The following is a 21,841-nucleotide window of genomic DNA, read 5'->3' on the forward strand; positions in this document are numbered from 1 at the left end:
GGTATTTTGTGGAAGAGCCACACTCAAGGGGCCAAAGAGCCGCGTGTGGCTCGTGAGCCGCGGTTTGCCGACCACGGGTCTAGGCAGTGTGCCTGGGGATTATTTACCAACTTTGGGGAGTTGCTGAGGGAGGCCCTTTCGCTTTCTGGGTCCTCTAGGCCTTCTACCCACCAAGGGGAGGTTGTCCAGGCAGGAGAGGCCTATCGGAGACTAGACTGTGGGGATGTTTCCCGGGAATATGCACACCCCTCCGTGTTGCAGTGATGGGGAAACTTTTCCTTCTGAACCTCTCTTGTGATGAGAGCCCAGGGAGATGGACTCTGGGCGGGGATGAAGCAGAACCACACGTGTTCTCTCGGAGGACAGAGAGATGGCCTAGTCAGTGCTGTCGGAATGGAATGTGTTAAGAGCCACATGTGAAATGTAATGTTTTCTAGTGGCCACATTAAAAGAAGAGAAACAATTAATTTTAATAATATATGTTACTTAACCCAATATATCCAACATATTATCATTTCAAAATGTAATTGATATCATTGATATTAATGAGTCTTCTTTTAATACTACATCTTTGAAATTCAGTGAGTATTTTACACTCACAGCACATTGCAAATCAGACACTAAATTTTCAGTGGTTAAATGAAAATGTTTGTAGTCTACCCCAAGCAGTAAAGTTTTGTTTAATAGAAAAATATTTGACACTGGTTAAGTTTTTTTTTTTTTTTTAAAAAAAGTAGATTCAGTCTATCACTAATGGAAAGCATACCCATTTCTTTTTTAAAAAAAATATTTTATTGATTTTTTTACAGAGCGGAAGAGAGAGGGATAGAGTTAGAAACATGAGAGAAATATCGATCAGCTGCTTCCTGCACACCTCTTACTGGGGATGTGCACACAACCAAGGTACATGCCCTTGACGGGAAACGAACCTGGGACCCTTCAGTCCGCAGGCCGACGCTCTAGCCACTGAGCCAAACCAGTTAGGGCACTGCTTTAGTTTCTAACTTTAAATTTACTGAAACTAGCTCAGCCAGTGTGGTTCAGTGGTTGAGTATCAACTCATGAACCACAGAGGTCACGGTTCGATTCCTGGTTAGGGCACATGCCTGGGTTGTGGGCTCAATCACCGGTGGGGGGCATGCAGGAGGCAGCTGATCAATGATTCTCTCTCATCAATGATGTTTCTATCTCTCTCTTCCTCTCTCTGAAATCAACAAAAACATATTTTTAAAAATTTACAAAAGCTAAATAAAATTACAAATTCAGTTTTTCCATCTCATTAGCCATGTTTCAAGAACTCAGGTGACTACCATAGTGGACAGCACAGGCTTAGGCCAAGGTTATTTACACACACACACACACACACACACACACACATTCACACACACACACACACAAATATATATAAACAGTGATGGACATACTGCCACCCATTCATTCAACAACAATCGTCATATGTCGTCTTTTTGTTTGTGTTAGGTTCTGGGAAAATAAAAATGATGACGTATGGTCTTTGATCTCAAGGAGCTCAGGCAAACAAGGAAAAGAGGATAAAGAAACACACAAAATAAATAATCTCAATATTAGGTGATGAGTCTTGTGGTCAATGTACATGCAGAGTGTTTGGGAGAACAGGCAATGTCCAGCTGCACTTACTGTTACTTATACTTTGGCATCAATAGCAACAATAACAGAGTTACTTTTAATGAAGCACCAATTCTGACCCAAACCCTGGGCTTGGTGCATTATAAGGATTTCTGCATTTAATTCTCACAACAGTCTGCCTGGTTTGTACTAGTGAGACTTTGCAGATGAAGCTGGGGTTTACAATGGCTAAGAAGTTGTCCAAGGCACCAGAATAATACACTGTAGAGTTGAAATTCAAACCTGGGTAACTGTGTACAGTGACAGATGGTTACTAGACTTACTCTGGTGATTACTTATGTAAGGTATATAAATGTTGAATCACGAAGTTGTACACCTGAAACCAATATATAATATTGTATGCCAACTATAATTATAAAATTTTAAAAAAGAAAAAAATTCAAACCTGGGATTGTCAGTATCTAAGACCGTGACAATCTCTGTTATTAAACATTAACTGAGCACCTACAGTATACAAAGCACTGTGTCCAACACTGCAAGGGACAGAAAGGTGAGCAAAGTACGTAAGTGCAGAGAAAATGAGTGGAAGAATACACACCAAATCATTAACAGAGTTGCTTCTATGCAGGGGAGGGGGAGGTGAGTGGGGGTAGAGTGGAATGGGAATTTTGCTTTTTTCTCTGTAAAGTTTTTAAATAGAATTTTTTCACAAACATATACTAATGTGAAGAACAAAAACACAGAAATGAACAAAACAAGGAACCAAATAAGACTCAGTATGCCAATTCACATAGAGGCATGTTAAAACATATTTGCATACATACGACAGAATTAGCCGTGCATATTGGGTAATTTTATGATTGCTTCAGCCCTGAGCATACGTATCCTTGAACAACTAACCAGATAGCATCATAAAAAAAAAAGCCACTCCGGCGGTTGTGGTAAGTCTGCCAATTTGCGTGTCTAGGGGGTTGTGATCACTTGTCACAGTCCCCAATCTCCCTCTAAATAAGAAGCATTTGTCTGAGACAGACAATTCTTTTTACAACATTGAGTGTACCCCATTTCCCCAGGCAGCCCCAGCTGGGCCTTCCCTGCTCAGGCACATATTCCCTGGGCACTGAGATCCCCCTACTTGCATCCCTTTCTTACTCACTTGAGGGGGTACATTCGCAGGGCCACGTCCATGCCTGGAGTATAGGACAGAAAAGCAGCCAGTAATGTCTCCTCCAGGAGGCCAAATATTAGGATCTTGTTTCTGGGGAAAAAATGCTTCATTGTAGGTTGGAGTCAGGGAGGAAGGGAGGGGAAGGGACAATGGTGCGGCACTGTGTGCAGGTTTGGGGGCGCACTGGGTCCCTCGGAGGCGCTCACTTCATGCCCTGCTGGAAGACCGAGAGGCGGCGGGTCTTGCAGATGATGAGGTCGGCCCACTGCACGATGACGATGCTGACAAAGAAGGCCGTCTGGCAGGTGAACTCCACCACCTTCCGCTGCTCATAGGTCTGCGGGGAGGTGGGCAGTGCCAGAAGGGATTCAGACGACCTCAAAGGCGTCTTCCCTCTGCCGCCTCCCCAGACCCCAAGGCCGAGTTAGGTCCTTAGATTGCCAACAATACTTCGCTCCTCTCTCTCCTAGCACTTCTCATGCCATAGGACGAGTTGTTTTCCTGGCCTGAGAGAGTCCTAAGTCATATTTATCTTCGTGTCCCTCTCCCACGCTTAGTTCAGTGACTGGCTCATAGCTTGGCTCGGGACTAAGTGAATAAGGAGGGTGGTGTAGGAGAAGAAGGTGGGCTTCAAGAGAAAAGCAGAGTCGGAGAAAAGAGGCCAGTAAGGAAGGTTGGGCCGAAGGGGAATCTGAAGACGGGAGAGGATGTCTGAGGGTGGTACCAGATGGGAGACAGCATTCTTCCATTCCTTCATTCCTTCATTCCCACTTTCCATGTAAGGAACTTATAGTCTAGTGGGGAAGAGAGATGTGTTATGTGAGTACAATAGGTAAGTTGTAAGAGAGCCATCACACAGGGCTATGGGAACACAGAAGAGGTGCACCTGAATGAGACTGGAAAGAGCATGTTTATAATTCTTGTAGATGGAATAAAGAATTTGAAGCTACATAGGACTGAACAATACTGAGATACTAGAGATCATGGAATGTGGTCAAAGTTGTACTTGGAGGGAGCTACAGAGCCTTAAGTGATCAGAAAACAAAGGCTGAAAATTAGAGCCAAGTATTGAACTTGGAAAGATCCATGGGCTCCTTGTGTGCATCAGATCTCACCACCGCCCTCCTTCACTGCACTCGGCTGCTGAGCACCGCGCCCTCTGTCATCGCGTGAAGGTTTTAGCACTCCCCACCTGGGCTTGTTTCCCAGGTGAAACTCCAGGGTGCTCTCAATAGCTACAATCTCTTTGTAGTTTCAATGTCAAGCATTCCTTTTTTCTTTGACCATTATCTTTACCTTTCCATCTCACTGACTCTAATATCTCAATTCCAACCCCACCTGATCCATTATGTCCTGTATTTGCTTATTATCTGTTTCCTCCTCTGCCCCTAACTGGAATATATGCTCCACAAGACCAATAACTTGGTCATTTTTGTTCACTACCATATATCCAGGGCCAAAACAGTAACTGGTATATAGAAGATGCTCAAGAAATATTTGCTAAATGAGTGAATGAGTGGTAGTCAATGGAATGACTGGTGAGAGATATTTAGAAGCTAAGGAGCTATCCTTGCTTCTAGTACTATGTGGAGTACTTCCAGGGTGCAGAGCTCTGTACTCAATTATCTCAAAGTCACAGCTGTGGAAGAGACATACCGGAGACCCTGCCTTTATGGAGCTTATGCCTCAGGATGATTATTCTCAAACCATTTTGCATTCCCTCAGGATATTTTTGATGTTATTTCAAAATAACTTTAATTACCTTTAATTTATTATAAATGAATACATGTCAAGCTGCATCTTGGCAGCGTGGAGATGGTATCAAAATATAAAACTTGCCCAGTCGGTGTGACTCAGTGGTTGAGCGTCAACCTATGAACCAGAAGGTCACGGTTCCATTCCTGGTCAGGGCACATGCTCTGATTGCGGGCTCAATCCCCAGTAGGGGGTGTGCAAGAGGCAGCTGATCAATGATTCTCTCTCACCATTGATGTTTCTCTCTCTCTCTCTCTTCCTTTCCTTTTCTCTCTGAAATCAATAAAAATATATATTTTTTATTTTTAAATATATTTTATTGATTTTTTACAGAGAGGAAAGGAGAGAGATAGAGAGTTAGAAACATCTATGAGAGAGAAACACCGATCAGCTGCCTCCTGCACACCCCCCACTGGGGTTGTGCCCGCAACCAAGGTACATGCCCTTGACCGGAATTGAACCTGGGACCTTTCAGTCCGCAGGCTGGCGCTCTATCCACCAAGCCAAACCAGCTAGGGCTAAAAATATATTTTTAAAAAGACATAAAACTAACAAGGGCTTGAGCTGGGGATTGAGGTGATATGGACAATGGGGACTCAGGGCATCATTGACTCTGGAGCAGTGTTGGCAGCTGGAAACACTGATATCTGATGACTTCATGAGGCTCACTGTGTGTGAGGGGAATCTTTTCAACACCCCAGATTTTTAAAAAATATATTTTTATTGATTTCAGAGAGGAAGGGAGAGGGAGAGAGAGATAGAAACATCAATGATGAGAGAGAATCATTGATTGGCTGCCTCCTGCATGCCCCCTGGTGGGATCAAGCCCACAACCTGGGCATGTGCCCTTGACCAGAATCGAACCCGGGACCTTTCAGTTCGCAGGCTGACACTCTAGCCACTGAGCCAAACCAGCTAGGGCAACACCCCAGATTTTAATATACTTTTGAGAAACTTGCAATTCACTTGGTTGGAGGTACTATGGTGAAGTAGGAAAGTATCAGGCAGGAATCAATTCAGAATTCTAGTCCAACTCTTCTAGGATTCACAGTAGGACTTTGAGCAAGTCACTAAGTCTTTCCCAACTCAGTGTCCTCATTTATAGTATGATGATAGTAGCCTATGTTTTCTCTATGGTACCAAGGTTCTAGCAATAACTGGTGTCACATCTCCCACTGTCTTAGAACTTGGGACAGAAGTATTCACAGATTAAAAAAAATCATGCTTACTAAAATTCTTAAACACATAATGTTGGTTTAGGGCTTCAGTTTGGGTCTCATTCATCTTGAGTGTTAGAAAAGACTACCACAGAGAGGAATCCTATAAGTTTAAAAAGTTTAGAATGAGTCCTGCCAGAGAGCTCAGTTGCTTAGAGCGTCATACTGATCTGCCAAGGTTGCGGGTTCGACTCCCAGTCAGGGTACAAGCAAGAATCAACCAATGAATGCATAAATAAGTGGAACAACAAATTGATGTTTCTCTCTCTCCCTCTCTCTCTTTTTCCCTTCTTCTCTCTAAAAAAAATTTAGAATGACAAAGAAGGGATATACAAAGAAAATGGGTTTTAGGATTTGAAATTATATTATTTGAGCTCCCATCGAGAGAGAGAGCGTAACAGGAGACAAAGGACCCAGCACTCATTACTGGGTAATGATGCTTAGAAGATAGAAAAACAGAAATCAGACCTCAAAAGTTGATAAGGCAAAGAAGACTTCCAGGAAGCCAAAAGATATAGGAATGTAAGAACAGAAACAGACACTAGGAATGAACACACGTGAAGTCATGTAAACAAAGAGAAGAATATTTGCTGACATGATTAGAGAATGAGGTTGAAAGTTACAATACTCGTCTAGGACTAGAGATAAGGCATCAACTCTATCTACTTCCTCCATTTTCCCACTCTTCAAAAATTTGATAAACCCACTCTTCCCTGTCACTTCTCTTTAAAAAAGAGTTTTTATCGATTTTTAGAGAGAGAGGAAGGGAGATAGATAGATAGAGAGAGAGAGAGAGACATTGATGTGAGAGTGGAACATCAAAACTTCAATCAGCTGCCTCCTGTATGCATGGGCATGTGCCCTGACTGGGAATTGAACTGGCAATCTTTTGGTGATGGGAGAATGCTCAACCAACTGAGCCACACCAGCCAGGGCCCCTGTCACTTCTTCACTCTTACTAGTCACTATCTACCACCCCACCCCTCTTACTCACCCACTGCTGTCCATAGCTGTCCTCCAGATCATTGAAGTATCGATTTTCCCAGTCGATGCGGATGCCCAGCAGATCAATAGGCTTAAAACCATTTTCAGCCAGAATCACAAAGTACGTAAAGAATCCAGCCACAGCCTGGATCATCCCTGTGAGTGGTAGAATCACAGAACAGGGGAACCTGGCTCAGAGAAAGACTTGAAAAGACAGACTTGCTTCTAGCTGGGTTGGTGTGTGTGGAGCTGTAATGCTGAGGATGCTTCCAGCAATGATCTGATCCCATCATTTCTGTTGGACTGGCCTCCAAGGCCTGATGTGTATTTCTAAGGTCTCACCCAGTCATCTTTCAATCATGTAATCTTAAAATCTGAAAGGACCTTTGAGAAAATTTCTTCCCTCTCCCCAATGAGTAAGGGCTGGACTCCTCCCTCTCCATTTTCTCTGACATTAGAACACTCACAAAGTCCTCCCCTCCTCTCCCCTCCTCTCCCCTCCTCTCCCCTCTGCACTCCTCCTACCCCCTTTCACAGCGCCCCTCACCCCTTTCTCTGGTGTGCAACCTTGTTGCGTCTTTTCTTAGGGAGCGTCCTGGAACACGCGGTGAGAGTTTTAAGTTTCCACTCCCTTTTAGGCACTAGAGCGCCTTTATTCCTTTCTTTTGGAACAACATACGCAAGCCTCACCGAAGCAAGGCCACCTCCTCTCCTCTCCTCTCCTCTCTCTCATCAGGCCCTTGTCTCTCCCTTACTCAAAACCTGAATTCCCCATACTTGGACCACAGCAGTAGCCTACCAACTATAGACCTGTGCACTGTGCAGATGCCCTGGACATTGCTCTTCACAAGTCTGAACTATTATTTACATCTCTTAAGTGAAAAACAAAAGCACAAAAATGATTCAGTCATTGTCCAGGGTCATGCAGGAAGTGGTAAAATGGGGATCCAAACATAGGTCTGGCTCCTACATCCCTACTTTTTCTATGTGTTTCCTCCTTTAGATGTTGGGATGGACCCCTTCCAAGGTTTGCCTTTTGAAGCCTTTCTCTGAGCCAAGTTCCCCTGTCCTCAATCTCTTCCCTGTCCACCCCTCACTCTACTCCCAAAACACCCTACTGCACCTGACAACTCAAGAACAAAGACATCTAATGGTTTTCAAATGTACTTCAAACCTGGACCAATTGCCTATAGCCTTATTTTCCACTACTCCTTTATCAGGAATAAACTGGCTTATTCACCCTTCAACAACCAGACCATGTGAATTTCTCCTCTCTTCTTCCCTGCCCCCCCCCCCCCACTTAACTGCACTTAATCTAAGCCCTATCTTTCAGCATCAAGTTTAAGTCCTGTTTCCTTCATAAAACGTCTGACAATCCTCATGATTGGTGAGCCTGCTTGCTTTTGTACTCCTGTCTATGCTCATTTTTTTTGGCCCTTGGAAAGATGCTATCATCTTATATATATTTGTCCCTTCCTGGCTGGGCTTTAAGTCAAGAGCAGACCATAGATCAATGATCTCTTGTATTCCCAGGGCCTAACACAGTTTGTGGTTAAGAACAAACTGACTTCCAAACTGAGATGGCTCCAATGACTAGACAGGTGCAAACATTCCCCACTCCCTTCCCCCGCGCTCTGGCCGCACCAATTTGTCCATAGGCCATGCCGATGAGACGGTCGTTCACCAGTTTATCAGTCTTTGGATTCCGTGGAACCCTCTTCATGATGTCACTTTCAGCTGTCTCATAAGCCAAAGAGATAGCAGGGACCTGGAGAATGGAGGGTGGGAGTAACAGGGGGACACAAAATTCAGAAGGAAACACAAAAGTCATTCCAGCTCGGTCCCTGTCCCTGGACACAGAGTCCTCCTACTGCTCAGTCCATCTCACAGGAATTCTGCAGCCGGGTCCCGGTTTGGTCCTTACCATGTCAGTGCCCAGGTCGATGCAGAGGATGGTGATGGTGCCTAGAGGCAGGGGGATGCTGAGGATGATGAAGAACAGGAAGGGCGTGATCTCAGGGATGTTGCTGGTCAGGGTGTATGCGATGGATTTCTTCAGGTTGTCAAAGATCAGGCGGCCTGGGGAGAATGGTCAACCTTCTGTGAGAAGAATAGAGAGGACACACCTCCCAGAGACCAGCTCCTGGACAGAGAGACCACTATAAGGCAGTGTCACGACCCATGAAAGTGTCTGGAGGTCCTAGGCCTCGGTGGTCCGAACTCTGTTTCTAAGTTGTGTGACTATTAATTATAGCCAGGGTTTCTTTTTTTCTTTCTTTTTTTAAAAAAATATATTTTATTGATTTTTTACAGAGAGGAAGGGAGAGAGATAGAGAGTTAGAAACATCGATGAGAGAGAAACATCGATCAGCTGCCTCCTGCACATCTCCTACTGGGGATGTGCCCACAACCCAGGTACATGCCCTTGACCGGAATCGAACCTGGGACCTTTCAGTCCGAAGGCCGACGCTCTATCCACTGAGCCAAACCGGTTTCGGCTATCAGGGTTTCTTAACACGCCATATCTATGCACTCTTTGTTCTTGGATTCAACATGGCTTATTAAGCAGGGTTGGGCCTGGTTAATACTTAGAGGTGCTTGTGAACCCCTATATAAAAGTGGTGAGAAGATTAAGGCCAAAGTTGAAAGAACCTGGGCTTAGGTTCTGATCTCATTCTCTGCCATAACTGGCTTGTGACTTTGGTTGCCCCTCCTCTTCTGCCTTGTAAGATGGTTTGATTTCTTCCCTGATGACCCTTTCAAAAACTGTCATCTCTACCGGGACTCCTGCTTTATTGTTTTCATTGCACTTAGCGTCCTTTACTATACTCTACAATTTATTGTCTGTCTTGTTCTGCTAGAAATGAAATGACATGAGAACAGGAATGTGTGTCTTTTCTTTCCTCACTGTTGCATCCCCAGCATCTAGAATAGTACCTGGTACAACTATGGTGGGTGCTCAAAAAAATGTATTGAACTGAATATAAAATATTGAACAATGTCTGGATCACCTGAGGTCTCAATAAAATGATAGCTATTCCTATTATGTGGATTGTCCTATTATGTTAGTTTTAGTAAGATAGCTCCAGGCAGAAAGCAGGAAGCCTGGGAATCAGAATTCTGGAATTCTCGTTTACCAGTGGGTATTGTCTTCAGAATTCTCTGGGAAAGAGGTAATAAGTTTGGCTCATGCAATCAATTTATAGATCAGGCTCCAATTGATCTTAATATGTCAAAATCATTCATAGAATAGGTCCCTACAAGGCCCTCCTGACATTATGGAGCATGAAGTAGTCCAGGGAGATGGCTATGTCTTGGAATTTATTGTGGACCTGCTTGAATCTCCATGAGAGAAGAAAGAAGATACTACAGCCCGGCTGGCATGGCTCAATGGTTGAGCATCGACCTATGAATCAGGAGATCATGGTTCAATTCCTTGTCAGGGCACATGCCTGGGTTTCGGGCTCGATCCCCAGTGTAGGGTGTGCAGGATGAAGCCAATCAATGATTCTCTCTTTCATCATTGATGTTTCTCTCTCTCTCTCTCTCCCTCTCCTTTCCTCTCTGAAATCAATTATATATATGAAATATATATGTATATATGAAAGAAAGAAGATACTATAGTACAGTCCTAATCTTCCTAAATAATCTGGCCTTTCCTCTAATCTAATAAAAAAAAAAAGGGCTCCTGCTGTAACTGGTTTGGCTCAGTGGATAGAGCATCGGCCTTCGGACTAAAAGGTCCCAGGTTCGATTCCGGTCAAGGGCATGTACCTTGGTTGTGGGCACATCCCCAGTAGGAGGTGTGCAGGAGGCAGCTGATCGATGTTTCTCTCTCATCGATGTTTCTAACTCTCTATCCCTCTCCCTTCCTCTCTGTAAGAAATCAATAAAATATATTTTTTAAAAAGGGCTCCTGATTGTAATGGTCGAAGTACCAACTGAATCTAGTTTGCAAAATTTTGTCTTACAGTGATTTTCCCCAGTCTTTTTTTTTTTTTTTTACAATATACAAATGAAACCTATTACCAGATTGTAGATACAAAATAATTAGCCATTGACATGCAATAAGCATTAATATTTCAAGAAAAATGATTTTAAATATAATAGATTTCCCCCAGTCTTTACAGCATCATCCAAGTTGGATGATGGACGATGGGAATGAGAGCACCGCACACCAACTCCCACATGAGCCTGAGGGTCAAGTCCCAACTCTGCTTCCTCACCCTCCTCCACGCCCGTGACGATGGAGGCGAAGTTGTCGTCCAGCAGGATCATGTCGGCTGCCTGCTTAGAGACGTCGGAGCCCGCGATGCCCATGGCGATGCCGATGTCCGCCTTCTTCAGCGCCGGGGAGTCGTTCACCCCGTCGCCCGTCACCGCCACGATGGCTCCCTGGGAGAAGCACAGAGGGAGCGAAAGAATTACTGTCAGATTCAAGACCAGTTCCCCAAATCAGTTTGATTTCATCATCCCCCGTTTCTTGATATAATCATGCTTGAGGCAGGCCTCTTCGCCCTTCCTTCTCCTGTTCCTCCTAACATATTGAAACTCTCAGGGGAAAAACCCTCGCAGGGAGCCCGCAAACTGCTGCCCATCTCCAAGGTTCAAGATGGGATACTCTGGCGTGTCCGTGGGCCCCGCAGGCATTGCTCTGCTTGGTGTCGTGGGCCATGCCACGCGATGTCTGCAGATCCCCCGGCTCCTCTGTCTCCTTACCAGCCTCTGACATCCCTCTACAATGATGAGCTTCTGCTGCGGGGAGGTCCGAGCAAACACAATCTCCGTGTGGTTTTGGAGGATATAGTCAAGCTGTTCTGAGTTCAGATCCTTTAGTTTTGAGCCGTGCACCACAATGGCTTTGGCATCCCTGAGCAAAAAAAAATTTATTTTATTTTTAAATTATGTTTTGCTTTTAATCCTCACTGGAGGATATGGGTTTGTGTGATTATTTATTTATTACTGATTTTAAAGAGAGGGGAAGGGAGAGAAAGAGAGAGACATCTGTGTATGAGAGAAACATGGATCAGTTCCCGTACGTGCCCCCAACTGGGAATCGAACCCACAACCTTTTAGTGCTTGGGACGGCGCTCCAACCAACCGAGGCACACCGGCCAGGGTGCAAAAAGAATTTTAAAAGGTCAGTTCAGAGTGCTGAGAATTCATCAGTTGCCCCTTAACCAACTTTTACTATAACCTCCTTGTTTTTCCTTTCAGCCCAGCCTCTTCACTGGCCCCCAGCCATTCACTGTTCCCAGACGGACACATGCCGTCCCCTCCCCCCTTTCCCAACCATCCCTCCCCTTTCTCTGTCTCGATCTTTGTTCCACGTCTTCTGAAACCCACGTGGTTGCTTTCCTATTACACTTTACTTTGCACTATGTAAACCCTGCCCATCCGACCTGCTGCAGGACCCTTCAGGAACGGTAGTGAGTGGGATCTGGGTGGGGCAGGCTGATGAGAGGGGAAGACGTGGCAGATCTGAGTTCTTCAGGGGTCTCACCTGCTATTGACCTGGTCGACAGGGATCTTGAGCCGGTCAGCAATGTCCTCTTCGGTCTCATTACCTTCTGAGATGATGCCCACACCCTTGGCAATGGCCTTGGCTGTGATGGGATGATCCCCCGTCACCATAATCACCTGTGTTGGGAAGGGAGAGCAGAGGAGTGGAACCGTCTTCCGGGAGGTCCTGGGTCCCTCACCGTTCTCTCTGCGAGCTCACGGACCACTGCTTTCAGGAGCTCATTCCCAAGAACTCTCCCGTCAACCCTTGGGGGTGGGCCAGGATCATCAGGTCATAAAATGTAAGGCAATTTGGGTACTAGGTTTTCTAGGAGTAAGTCAGAGACTGAGGTATATTGTTATATTCAGAATTTCATTTAATTGCTTCAGAAGCTATTCTGCTTCTTTAAGCTCAAAGACAGAAACCCCTACACATAGAACGAACGGTAATAAAGGAACATCTAGAATATTCCATCTGCCGAGCGAAGTTCCATCAAGGCCCAGGTGCATTCTGAGTCTCACGCCTTCCTCTCTTTTCCCCACTGCCTCCCTGTGCCCCTAAATTTCAGCCCTTCTTCCATAGCTGTTACCAGCCCGGGCCCCATTCCTTCCCAAAGGTCAGGGGTCCGTGCTCTGTGCTTCCCTAGCATTCTCTGCTTACCCTGGACAATTGCTCACACATCTCTCCCCCACGCTGCTGAGAGCTCTGTAAGGGTGGGGCCGTATCTCTGCCTCCTTGTGAAGTTTCCTGCCTTAGCATGCTGCCTAACACATAGTAATCCAGCAACAAACAATGATCAAATCAAGCAGTGAAGGAATGGCCCTAGCCCAGTGATGGTGAACCTTTTGAGCTCGGCGTGTCAGCATTTTGAAAAACCCTAACTTAACTCTGGTGCCGTGTCACATATAGAAATTTTTTGATATTTGCAACCATAGTAAAACAAAGACTTATATTTTTGATATTTATTTTATATATTTAAATGCCATTTAACAAAGAAAAATCAACCAAAAAAATGAGTTCACGTGTCACCTCTGACACGCGTGTCATAGGCTCGCCATCACTGGTCTAAACTATATGACATTAAACTGATGGAAGCTGTTAGCAGAGCCCAGCAAGGACCCACGATTCAGAGTCAGAATGATGGACTTGACAATAAGCTAAGTGAGTGGGAGACACTGCCATTCACAGGATGTTCAGTGGTGAAAGGATCATCATTGATGTTTCTATCTCACGCTCCCTCTTCCTTCCTCTCTAAAATCAATAAAAATATATATATTTTAAAAGGGAATGAAGGAATGGCTGCTTCCTGGGCACCAGCGCCCATAGTTCCCTAGGACCCGGGTTTTCAGGCTCCAAGGGAGCAAGAGGGACACTATCTGACTGTGACTGAACTATCCAACTGCTTCCGGAGCAGAGGTCCTGGAAAAGCCAGTCTATCTACGTTCAGAGCGTGGAGAGAAGCCTTTTAGTTTTCCTCGGAGCCCTCATCATTCCATACCGGCACCCCAGGCTGGGTGTGGCTAAGCTGTGATTCCAGAGCGGAGGAAGGTCACACTGTGAGCTGTTAGCCACACCACTGGTTTCAAGCACCCTGGCTCCCTTGTGGGGACTGGATCCTCTCCAGGCTCGGCCTGCGGGGGTGGGATAAGGTGAGGGTCTGGGAGGGAACTGCACAGAAGATTAGAAGATTCCAGACGTGGTTCAGACTGAGCCCTCAGTGGTGCCTTTTGGGCTTACAGTGCCTTCAGCTTCCCAGTGGCTCATCAATAGTGACCTGAGACCAATAGGCCGGGCGTGGTATCGTCCGGGTACATCCCTGGTCCCTAGCCCAGACTGACATTCAAATGGACGGTTCTGTAGCAGCTCCTGGCAGTACCACCTCCATGCCAGGCACCCCGAGAGCGAGTTCCCAGGACGCAGTTTCACAGCGAGTGGAGATGCGCGCAGACAATACCAGACAATAGAAGTGCAGTTCTGCAGAGAATGGCTCCCTGCGAGGTAAAGGGCATCTGGCAGTCTCTGGAATTTGTCAAGTATGAAAAGAATTTCATTGCTAACTTCTTCCTGCTGACTGGGCCTCTGATGTCCCCACGCAATCCTGCAAGCTGCCCTCTTGTACCCGCTTCCCCCGGCTCGCATGCATCTGAGAGGCGCGCTCCAGGGTTGGCAGCGCTGCTGCGGGCCTCACCGCTCTGCTGCAGTCTGTAGAGGAGGCCAGGCTCAGCGCGTGGGTCGAGTCGCTCCACGCTCCCGAGAGCCTCAGGTAGTGGCAAATAGATATTTTTATTTTTGTGTTTTTTATAAATCGGTTATTCCAAAGACCCGAGCTCATGGCTCTACCTGGGAAATACCAGTTCCACAGTCACTTCTTGTAAAACGCTGCTGCCCCGCAGATGTTACCCGCCCTCTCCCAGCAGCCGAGTGCTGTCCATCAGTTCCTCATCGACCTCGTGACGGAGTGGACCCTGAAAGGCTCTTCCCTGTGGGACAACCCCCCGTGTGTCCACTACGTGTGGTCATGGCAAGCCTTTCCCTTCCCTGTAAGGCAAGGGAGGATTCAAACTCCCCACCAAGGCTGCCAAGTTCCTGTCGGCGTAGGGTCCAGAAGGAGCAAGGAATTACAAGACCTGTGAGCCCGTGTGCAGAGCGAGCCGAGGCCCAGAAAGCACGAGGCCCCTGCTCGCTCTAGGCCAGCCTTGTTCTGCCTCGGGCTGTGAGGATGTCCTGGCTAAAGTCACCCCTTTGTCTCCAGTTCGGGCCTCCCCACCCGTGGGCACAATTGTTACTTCTTGCTGCAGAGATCCACGAACCCCCAGATGAGATGAATTTTAGGCACATCCACCGCATTATTCCTCACTCTAGCAGCCCACTTCACAGCTCGGAAATGCAAATGAAGCCCTTCTCCACGTGGCTCCCACAATATGCTATGGCAGCGCATAGAACCATTGGGGCATATCAGGATAACCTGGCTAGCCTATGTAGATGGGTTATAATAATGCTGTCTCTACAAAGAACTCGATCACCCCCAGACATCTTTTAGTAATTAGGGGATTCACTCAACATAATTTTCTACACCCATTCCTTGGCTCTCACTCCTCTATGGCCAATCCTTGAACTTAGCTTGGCCCAGGCTGCCTCCAAACCAACTGCCAAGAGTCAAGGGTCTAAGATAAAGCCAGCTCTAACAGATAGCAGCTAGCTCTCCTTAAACACCTTCAATGTGCCCCCTGCCCCCCACTGCAACCTGCCCTCTTCCAAGTCTGGGATCCAGCATATCAGGTAGGAGCACCGTCCTAGGACACTGGTTCTCAAACCTCTCGGCACACTGGACTCTCTGGGCAAGTTTTTAAAAAATGCAGATGCCTGGGTCTCACCCTGAGAGTGTCTAATGTCATGGGTCGGGGATGTGGCCTGGGCATCAGATCTTTAAAGTTCTCTTGAGGATTCTAATGTTCCATGAAAGACAGGAGTCTAACCATAGAGGACATTTAGTCTCTTAAGACGAAAACATTCTAAGCTGAAGAAAACAGAAACCCATTACTCTTAGTCTCTTAAGGCGAAAACATTCTAAGCTGAAGAAAACAGAAACCCATTAGATCAGTATTATTAAGAACCAACTTTGTGCAAGGCCTTCTACTGCTGTCCCGATCGATCGGGGACAGGCGCAGCTTCTGGGGTGCTGGAGCTTTACCTTGATCCCTGCGCTGCGACACTTGCTCAGTGCATCGGGCACTGCCGCGCGGGGAGGGTCGATCATGGATATCAGCCCCACGAAGCAAAGGTTGGACATGGGGAAGTTGATTTCATCTGTGTTAAACTTGAATCCCTTGGAGAAAGTGTTAGGCAGGTTCAAGTAGCAGAACCCTGGAGAGAGACACAAGGGACCAGTAGTCACTAGCGATGTATGTCCCCATCCCGCTCACCCCAACATCCTAGATTTTGCACCCCATGAATCAATCACTTCGATGCCATTCTTGCAAGGGTGCTGTCCCCCAGCCCCCTCACCTAGCACGCGTTCCCCCAGACCTCCCAGTTCCATGTAGGCACTTTGGAAGGCTTCTTTCATGTCACTGTCCAGTGGGTACTCCTGCCCATTCAGAATGTAACTAGAGCAAAACTCCAAGATCCTCTCAGGAGCCCCCTTCATCAGCAGCACATGGGCCTGCGAACTGTCTTCCCGAAGGTGGATGGACATCTAGGGAGAGGAGAGGAAGCACTGGTGGGACAGGAGAGCAGGGTGGGGGCAAAAGAGCAAGGGAAAGGTTTTTGAGGGTAAGACAGACAGGCAACCAGTTTTATACCCTCCTAATGCAGCCCTTCCTCCACCCAGGGCCAGCCCACCCCTCCCCCTGTCCCGGAACCTCCAGCTGGTTTTGTTTGCACACGGATCTCTGTCTTCTCAGCCCCTCTGGAGGCTGAGGGCAGAAGCTGGTGCCTCACTTTCCATGCTTCCTCTCTGCCTGGAGGGCTGGAGAGAAGTGGTGGGCTGGCCAGAGTGGGCAGGAGAGAAAGCTTAGGGCCCAAAGACCTGTGTCCTGAGCTGGCTGGATGCCTCATGGCCTCAGGTCAACCCATTTGACTTCTCAAAATCTCAGTGTTTTTTGATGAAATGCAAAAGGGTCGGCAGTGCCTACTTCACTGAGTTTGTATGATAGTTAATATTTGCAAACAAAAACAAAACCCTTTAAAAACTGTGAAACACAATTCAAAAATAGGTTACTCATTCTAGTCCCCTCTCCACTCTCTCCTAAAATCATGAGAAAGTCCCCTGAGAGGGGCTGGATGGTGTGGGTGGGCCGTGGGGGGTCAGGGTCAGGGTCAGTATGGCTAGTGGGGGGAGAGAAGGGCATATTCATGAAGGAAACCTGAGGAACAACACACAAGGAGGAGAGAGAAATCAGGTCAACTTTGGTTTTGCATTTTCCCTTGATCTCTGATCTGTGCAAAGGAACTCTCTGTGGGGTTCCTATTAGGATCCACAGGAAATTCCTGCTACACAGCCTGTTGGGTAGCAAAATTAGCACATGGATAGGACATGAGCTGGTGCAGAGAGAGGCCAGGCTGCACTGCCCAAAGGGTAAGCAAGGGGGAAGCCTGTGTGTGCAGCCTGGGCAAAGTCGGTCCATTGCAACTTTCAAAAAAAACCCCAAAAAACCGGTTCGGTGATATTGAGAATACACTTGAGCAGTTGAGAGGAAACACCTTGCCTTATTTAAGCAGAAGCTGCAAAGGTTTAAAAAGCTTAATGTTCTGAGTGCTGAATACATCTGTGCAGAATATTTATTGGAGATTAGTGGGGATGACAGCAAGGCCTACGTTAGCTGTTAACTTGGTCACAGAAAAATCACATCTTGATAGAAATTGCAGATGAAAATATGGGAAAAATAATCTGGAAATATGAGAACAGAGAACCTTTTTTCTTTCATTTCTATCTCAGGGAGGGAAAGGGACCGCAGGCTAAGAAATACCTTGCACACTGGGGCCTCCAACTACCCCACGAGCAAGCTAGCGAAGGCAGCTGTCTGCAGGGAGTGAACGTAGCCAGAGGGCTTTCCTGGGACCTCCGGCAAGCAGGCCCCTGCAAAGCGCGCCAGAGCTGTGTGCTGGTGGCTGGCTGAGCACACGGGCACATCACGGAGGAGGGTTTTGCTGTTTGATATTCAATAGCTCAGAGAAAGCACTAACGTAGTCATTTTGGGTAGCGCTGCTATTTCGTTGGGCATTCCAACAAATGTGGCTGTGTTTTGCTTTTATTCTGAACCATACAGAGGGAGAGGCACCTAATTCTTTCCGGTCAAAGGCTTTAATCAGGCCTGTCTAGCACAACATTCCTGTCTGGTTAGTGAGGCCACTAAATGTCAGAAAAAAGTGGAAATAAGTTTGCAGTTTGAGCCTAAAAGACCTATCTGATTACACTGACTAAAAGCCGGTTGAGACAAAAAACGATGGATCTAGTTCTTTAACCCTTACTTGTTCGGTGTTCATTGTGAAAATATCGGTAATTGGGCTTTTAGAATCTATCTAGCTTTTGTTATTTTATTATTTTGGGTTATGAATATTTTTTATGAATATTCTTTGTGATGAAAACCTTTAAGATCTACCCTCTTAAGCAAGTTTCAAATATAAAAATACGGAATGGTGAACTAATCTGCATGTTATCGGGGCCACAATAATCTTCTCTGTATTGTTCCAATTTTAGTATATATTCTCTGGGCGCCAGCACTATTCCATGTGTTTTTTGGTGTGTGTTTTTTTTTTTAAGAAAATATTTTCTTATGATTTAAAAATGTTTATACACGAATTTCTGCTCTTAGTTTTATCATTTAAAAAATATTATTTGGGATTAGTTTCAAGTATACAGCATAGTGGTTAGACAATCCTATACTCTTTTTTAAAAATTATATTTTATTGATTTCAGAGAGGAGGAGAGAGGGAGAGAGAGGTAGAAACATCAATGATGAGAGAGAATCATTGACTGGCTGCCTCCTGCACACCACACACTGGGGATCGAGCCCACAACCTGGGCATGTGCCCCGACCAGGAATCGAACCATGACCGCCTGGTTCATAGGTCGATGCTCAACCACTGAGCCAGGCCGGCCGGGCAATCCTATACTTAACACAGTGTTCTCCCCAATAAGTCTAGTACCCACCTGGCACCATACATAGTTATTAAAATATTATTGATTATATTCCCTGTGCTTTGAGTATTTTGTAACTCTCAATGTACTTCTTAATCCTTCACCTTTTGCACTCAGCCCCCTAAATCCCGTCCCCTCTGATAACCATCAGTCTGTTTCAATTTTGTTTATTTTATTCGTTAGATTCCAAATATAAGTGAAATCATATGGTATTTGTTTTTCTCTGACTGACTTATTTTCCTTAGCATAGTACCCTCTAGGTCAGTGATGGCGAACCTTTTGAGCTCGGCGTGTCAGCATTTTGAAAAACCCTAACTTAACCCTGGTGCCGTGTCACATATAGAAATTTTTTTATATTTGCAACCATAGTAAAACAAAGACTTATATTTTTGATATTTATTTTATATATTTAAATGCCATTTAACAAAGAAAAATCAACCAAAAATGAGTTCCTGTGTCCCCCCTCACACGCGTGTCATAGGTTCGCCATCACTGCTCTAGGTCCATCCATGCTGTCACACGTGGTAAGACTTCATTCTTTTTTTAGGGCCAGGTAACATTCCATTATCTATATGTACCACCACATTTTCTTTTCTTTTTTCTTTTTTTTATAAAAAAGGGCCACATTTTCTTAAACCACAATGTTTTTATCCAGTCGTCCATTAATGGGCACTTGGCTTGCTTTCATATCTTGGCTATTGACGATTACGTGCAATTTAAGACTCAAATACAGCACTGGCTTTGGGAGTCTCCTTTCTGCTCTGTTACCGCACCCGAATGTCTGACCTTTACAGTCGTGCATGAACTTAGAGGACACCACTCTCCTGAGCAGATCACAATTGTCCCACAGAACTCAAACCTTAGCTGGTAGAGTTCCCGTCCTGGCAATGCCACCACTCCCAACCTTCCACACTTCAAAGTGTGCCAGGATTCCAACGTGGGGAAGAAATCCCGGTTTCCCTGTCCTCTCATGGAGTGTGTGGTTAATGCCACCAGTGCCCCTCACTCGGCACTTCTCCTTCCTTGCCACTCCTCCCTGGATAGCGGACAAATTGCTCCTGGGAAATGAAACTCACAAACACGCTGGAGACCCCTGATGGCTTACCCGCTTACCCGATGCAGCCACTAGAACTGTGGGCATGGAATGAAAAAAAACACAAGGTGACTAATGAAATCTGGCGCCTCTGGGGAGTGTCTGGTACACCCAGCCTATTCTGCTGGCCAGCAGGGCAGCAGTCAGAGAGATGCCTCCTGACAGCTGCAGGGACTGTCACGTAAACCCCCCCCCCCGCCTTAAGAGAGCCTTTGATGACTCACTCTTTTCACAGGGAGTGGGGTCTCCAACTCTGCTGAGGGCTCAGCACCTCTCCCTTTTATCGCCTGCTGCTCCCTTCACCTGCTTGTTACCTTTCCTTGAGGTGAGCCTTCTTCCTAGTTGGGATGCTGGTTGTCCGCCCTCTCTATCCTACTGCTCAGAGGTGAGGCGGCAGACAAAACTCCCCTTTTCCCCCAAAATACGCCCCCCTCGCCAATCATTCTCCTACTTTCGTGGGTTCTGTACCTGGTACTTGTTGGTAGAATTAAAGGGGATCTCTGCTACCTTGGGGCTTTTCTCTCTCATCTCCTTCACGGAGCTGTAGGACTGCTCGATGAACTTGAGGAGGGCCGACTCAGAAGCGTCTCCTGCTGTGGTCCGCTGTCAGAAGGGGGTTTCTATATAAGCCCCGGGGACAAGGAGAGGGGCCAGTGGGGAGGGGGTGCCTGGGGAAATCACTGAGGACCAGGAAAGAGATCTTTTGGGGGGAGAGGGTGGGTTATACCCTGGACACTAAGGTACCCTCCACCCCCTGGGGCCTGACACCTTAGCTATCGGAACGTCCTCCTGATTAGCCTTAAAGTCAGCCCGGTTGCAGAGGCCAGCGATTCGGGCCAGGACAGGCCAGGTATCAGAGCTCTTGTCAAATGTATGTGCTGGGGAGAAAGAACAGACGTGAGCAAGGGAGAGGGGAGTTTAAAGCAGGGAGTTATTTCCATCCTGTCTGTACCCCACAACTTCACAGAGACATCTTTCATCCGCGCCTTCCTTCTCTCACTCGCCTTCCAGCTGTCTTCTCTTTGTCTGAACTCACCATTCCCTCTCAGCTCACTCATCACATTCCCCCAAATCCTTTCACTCTTGGCCCACCGATGCCACTAGTCACCAAGCCGTTCTTCACTCGTGTCGGACTCAAAGATGGTCTTATCGAACCATAAGTGGGCGACGGTCATACGGTTCTGGGTGAGGGTGCCCGTCTTGTCAGAGCAGATGGTGGAGGTGGAGCCCAGCGTCTCCACCGCCTCCAGGTTCTTCACCAGGCAGTTCTTCTTCGCCATGCGCTGGGCTGTCAGGGTCAGACACACCTAAGGCCATGAAAAGTCAAGAGAACAAGTGGGGAGAAGATATTGGCTACTCATACCACATCGTGTTTTGGAAATCTGATTTGTTTTTGGCTATTTTAATTTTTTGTACTAATTTCCCTTAATTTCCTATCTAGTTAAACAAAAACCCTCCATCTATGGCTACAGGAAAGGAAATTAGGAAAGTGATTTTGGTTTGGGCTTCAAGGCAGAGTTTTAAAACCAGAGTGTATTTCTTTACCAGACATTCTAGAGAATGATGATCTGATTTTCCCTGATATATTCCACTCCCCCATGATCCTTTCATCTTTTCTATCCAGCAGCCTCTTTTTCATTCAAGTTCAGACCACACCTCTTTTTCAAGTTCAATCTTTCCAAGGCCCGCATTAGCTAATCTTTTATTGTGGAATAAGATGCTATGTATGGAATGTGTGTGTATGGATGTACCAATTTATTTTAAAAAAACAATGGAAAAATGATGAAATTGAGAAGAAATATTGCAGCACTAAAAATAATTTTTTTTTTGGTTAATCTTCACCTGATATTTTTTTCCATTGAATTTTAGAGATCAT

The 21,841-nt window shown here is 46.1% G+C and overlaps 1 protein-coding gene across 1 annotated transcript in view; it reads right to left on the reverse strand.

Moving 5' to 3' along the window:
* ATP1A4 (ATPase, Na+/K+ transporting, alpha 4 polypeptide) overlaps window positions 1-21,841 on the reverse strand; it is a 46,228-nt gene that overhangs the window by 772 nt on the left and 23,615 nt on the right. Inside the window, exons 8-20 of the mRNA XM_005857769.2 lie at window positions 21,074-21,272; window positions 20,734-20,843; window positions 20,434-20,568; window positions 16,238-16,427; window positions 15,924-16,096; window positions 12,233-12,369; window positions 11,449-11,599; window positions 10,956-11,124; window positions 8,654-8,808; window positions 8,374-8,497; window positions 6,740-6,885; window positions 2,980-3,110; window positions 2,762-2,863 (exon numbers count right to left, since the gene is read on the reverse strand). Coding sequence (XP_005857831.1) covers window positions 2,762-2,863; window positions 2,980-3,110; window positions 6,740-6,885; window positions 8,374-8,497; window positions 8,654-8,808; window positions 10,956-11,124; window positions 11,449-11,599; window positions 12,233-12,369; window positions 15,924-16,096; window positions 16,238-16,427; window positions 20,434-20,568; window positions 20,734-20,843; window positions 21,074-21,272 — 1,922 coding nt within the window. The remainder of the gene's footprint in view (window positions 1-2,761; window positions 2,864-2,979; window positions 3,111-6,739; window positions 6,886-8,373; window positions 8,498-8,653; window positions 8,809-10,955; window positions 11,125-11,448; window positions 11,600-12,232; window positions 12,370-15,923; window positions 16,097-16,237; window positions 16,428-20,433; window positions 20,569-20,733; window positions 20,844-21,073; window positions 21,273-21,841) is intronic.

Source organism: Myotis brandtii, unplaced genomic scaffold (assembly GCF_000412655.1).
Source record: "Myotis brandtii unplaced genomic scaffold, ASM41265v1 scaffold1120, whole genome shotgun sequence".
NCBI lineage: Eukaryota > Metazoa > Chordata > Mammalia > Chiroptera > Vespertilionidae > Myotis > Myotis brandtii.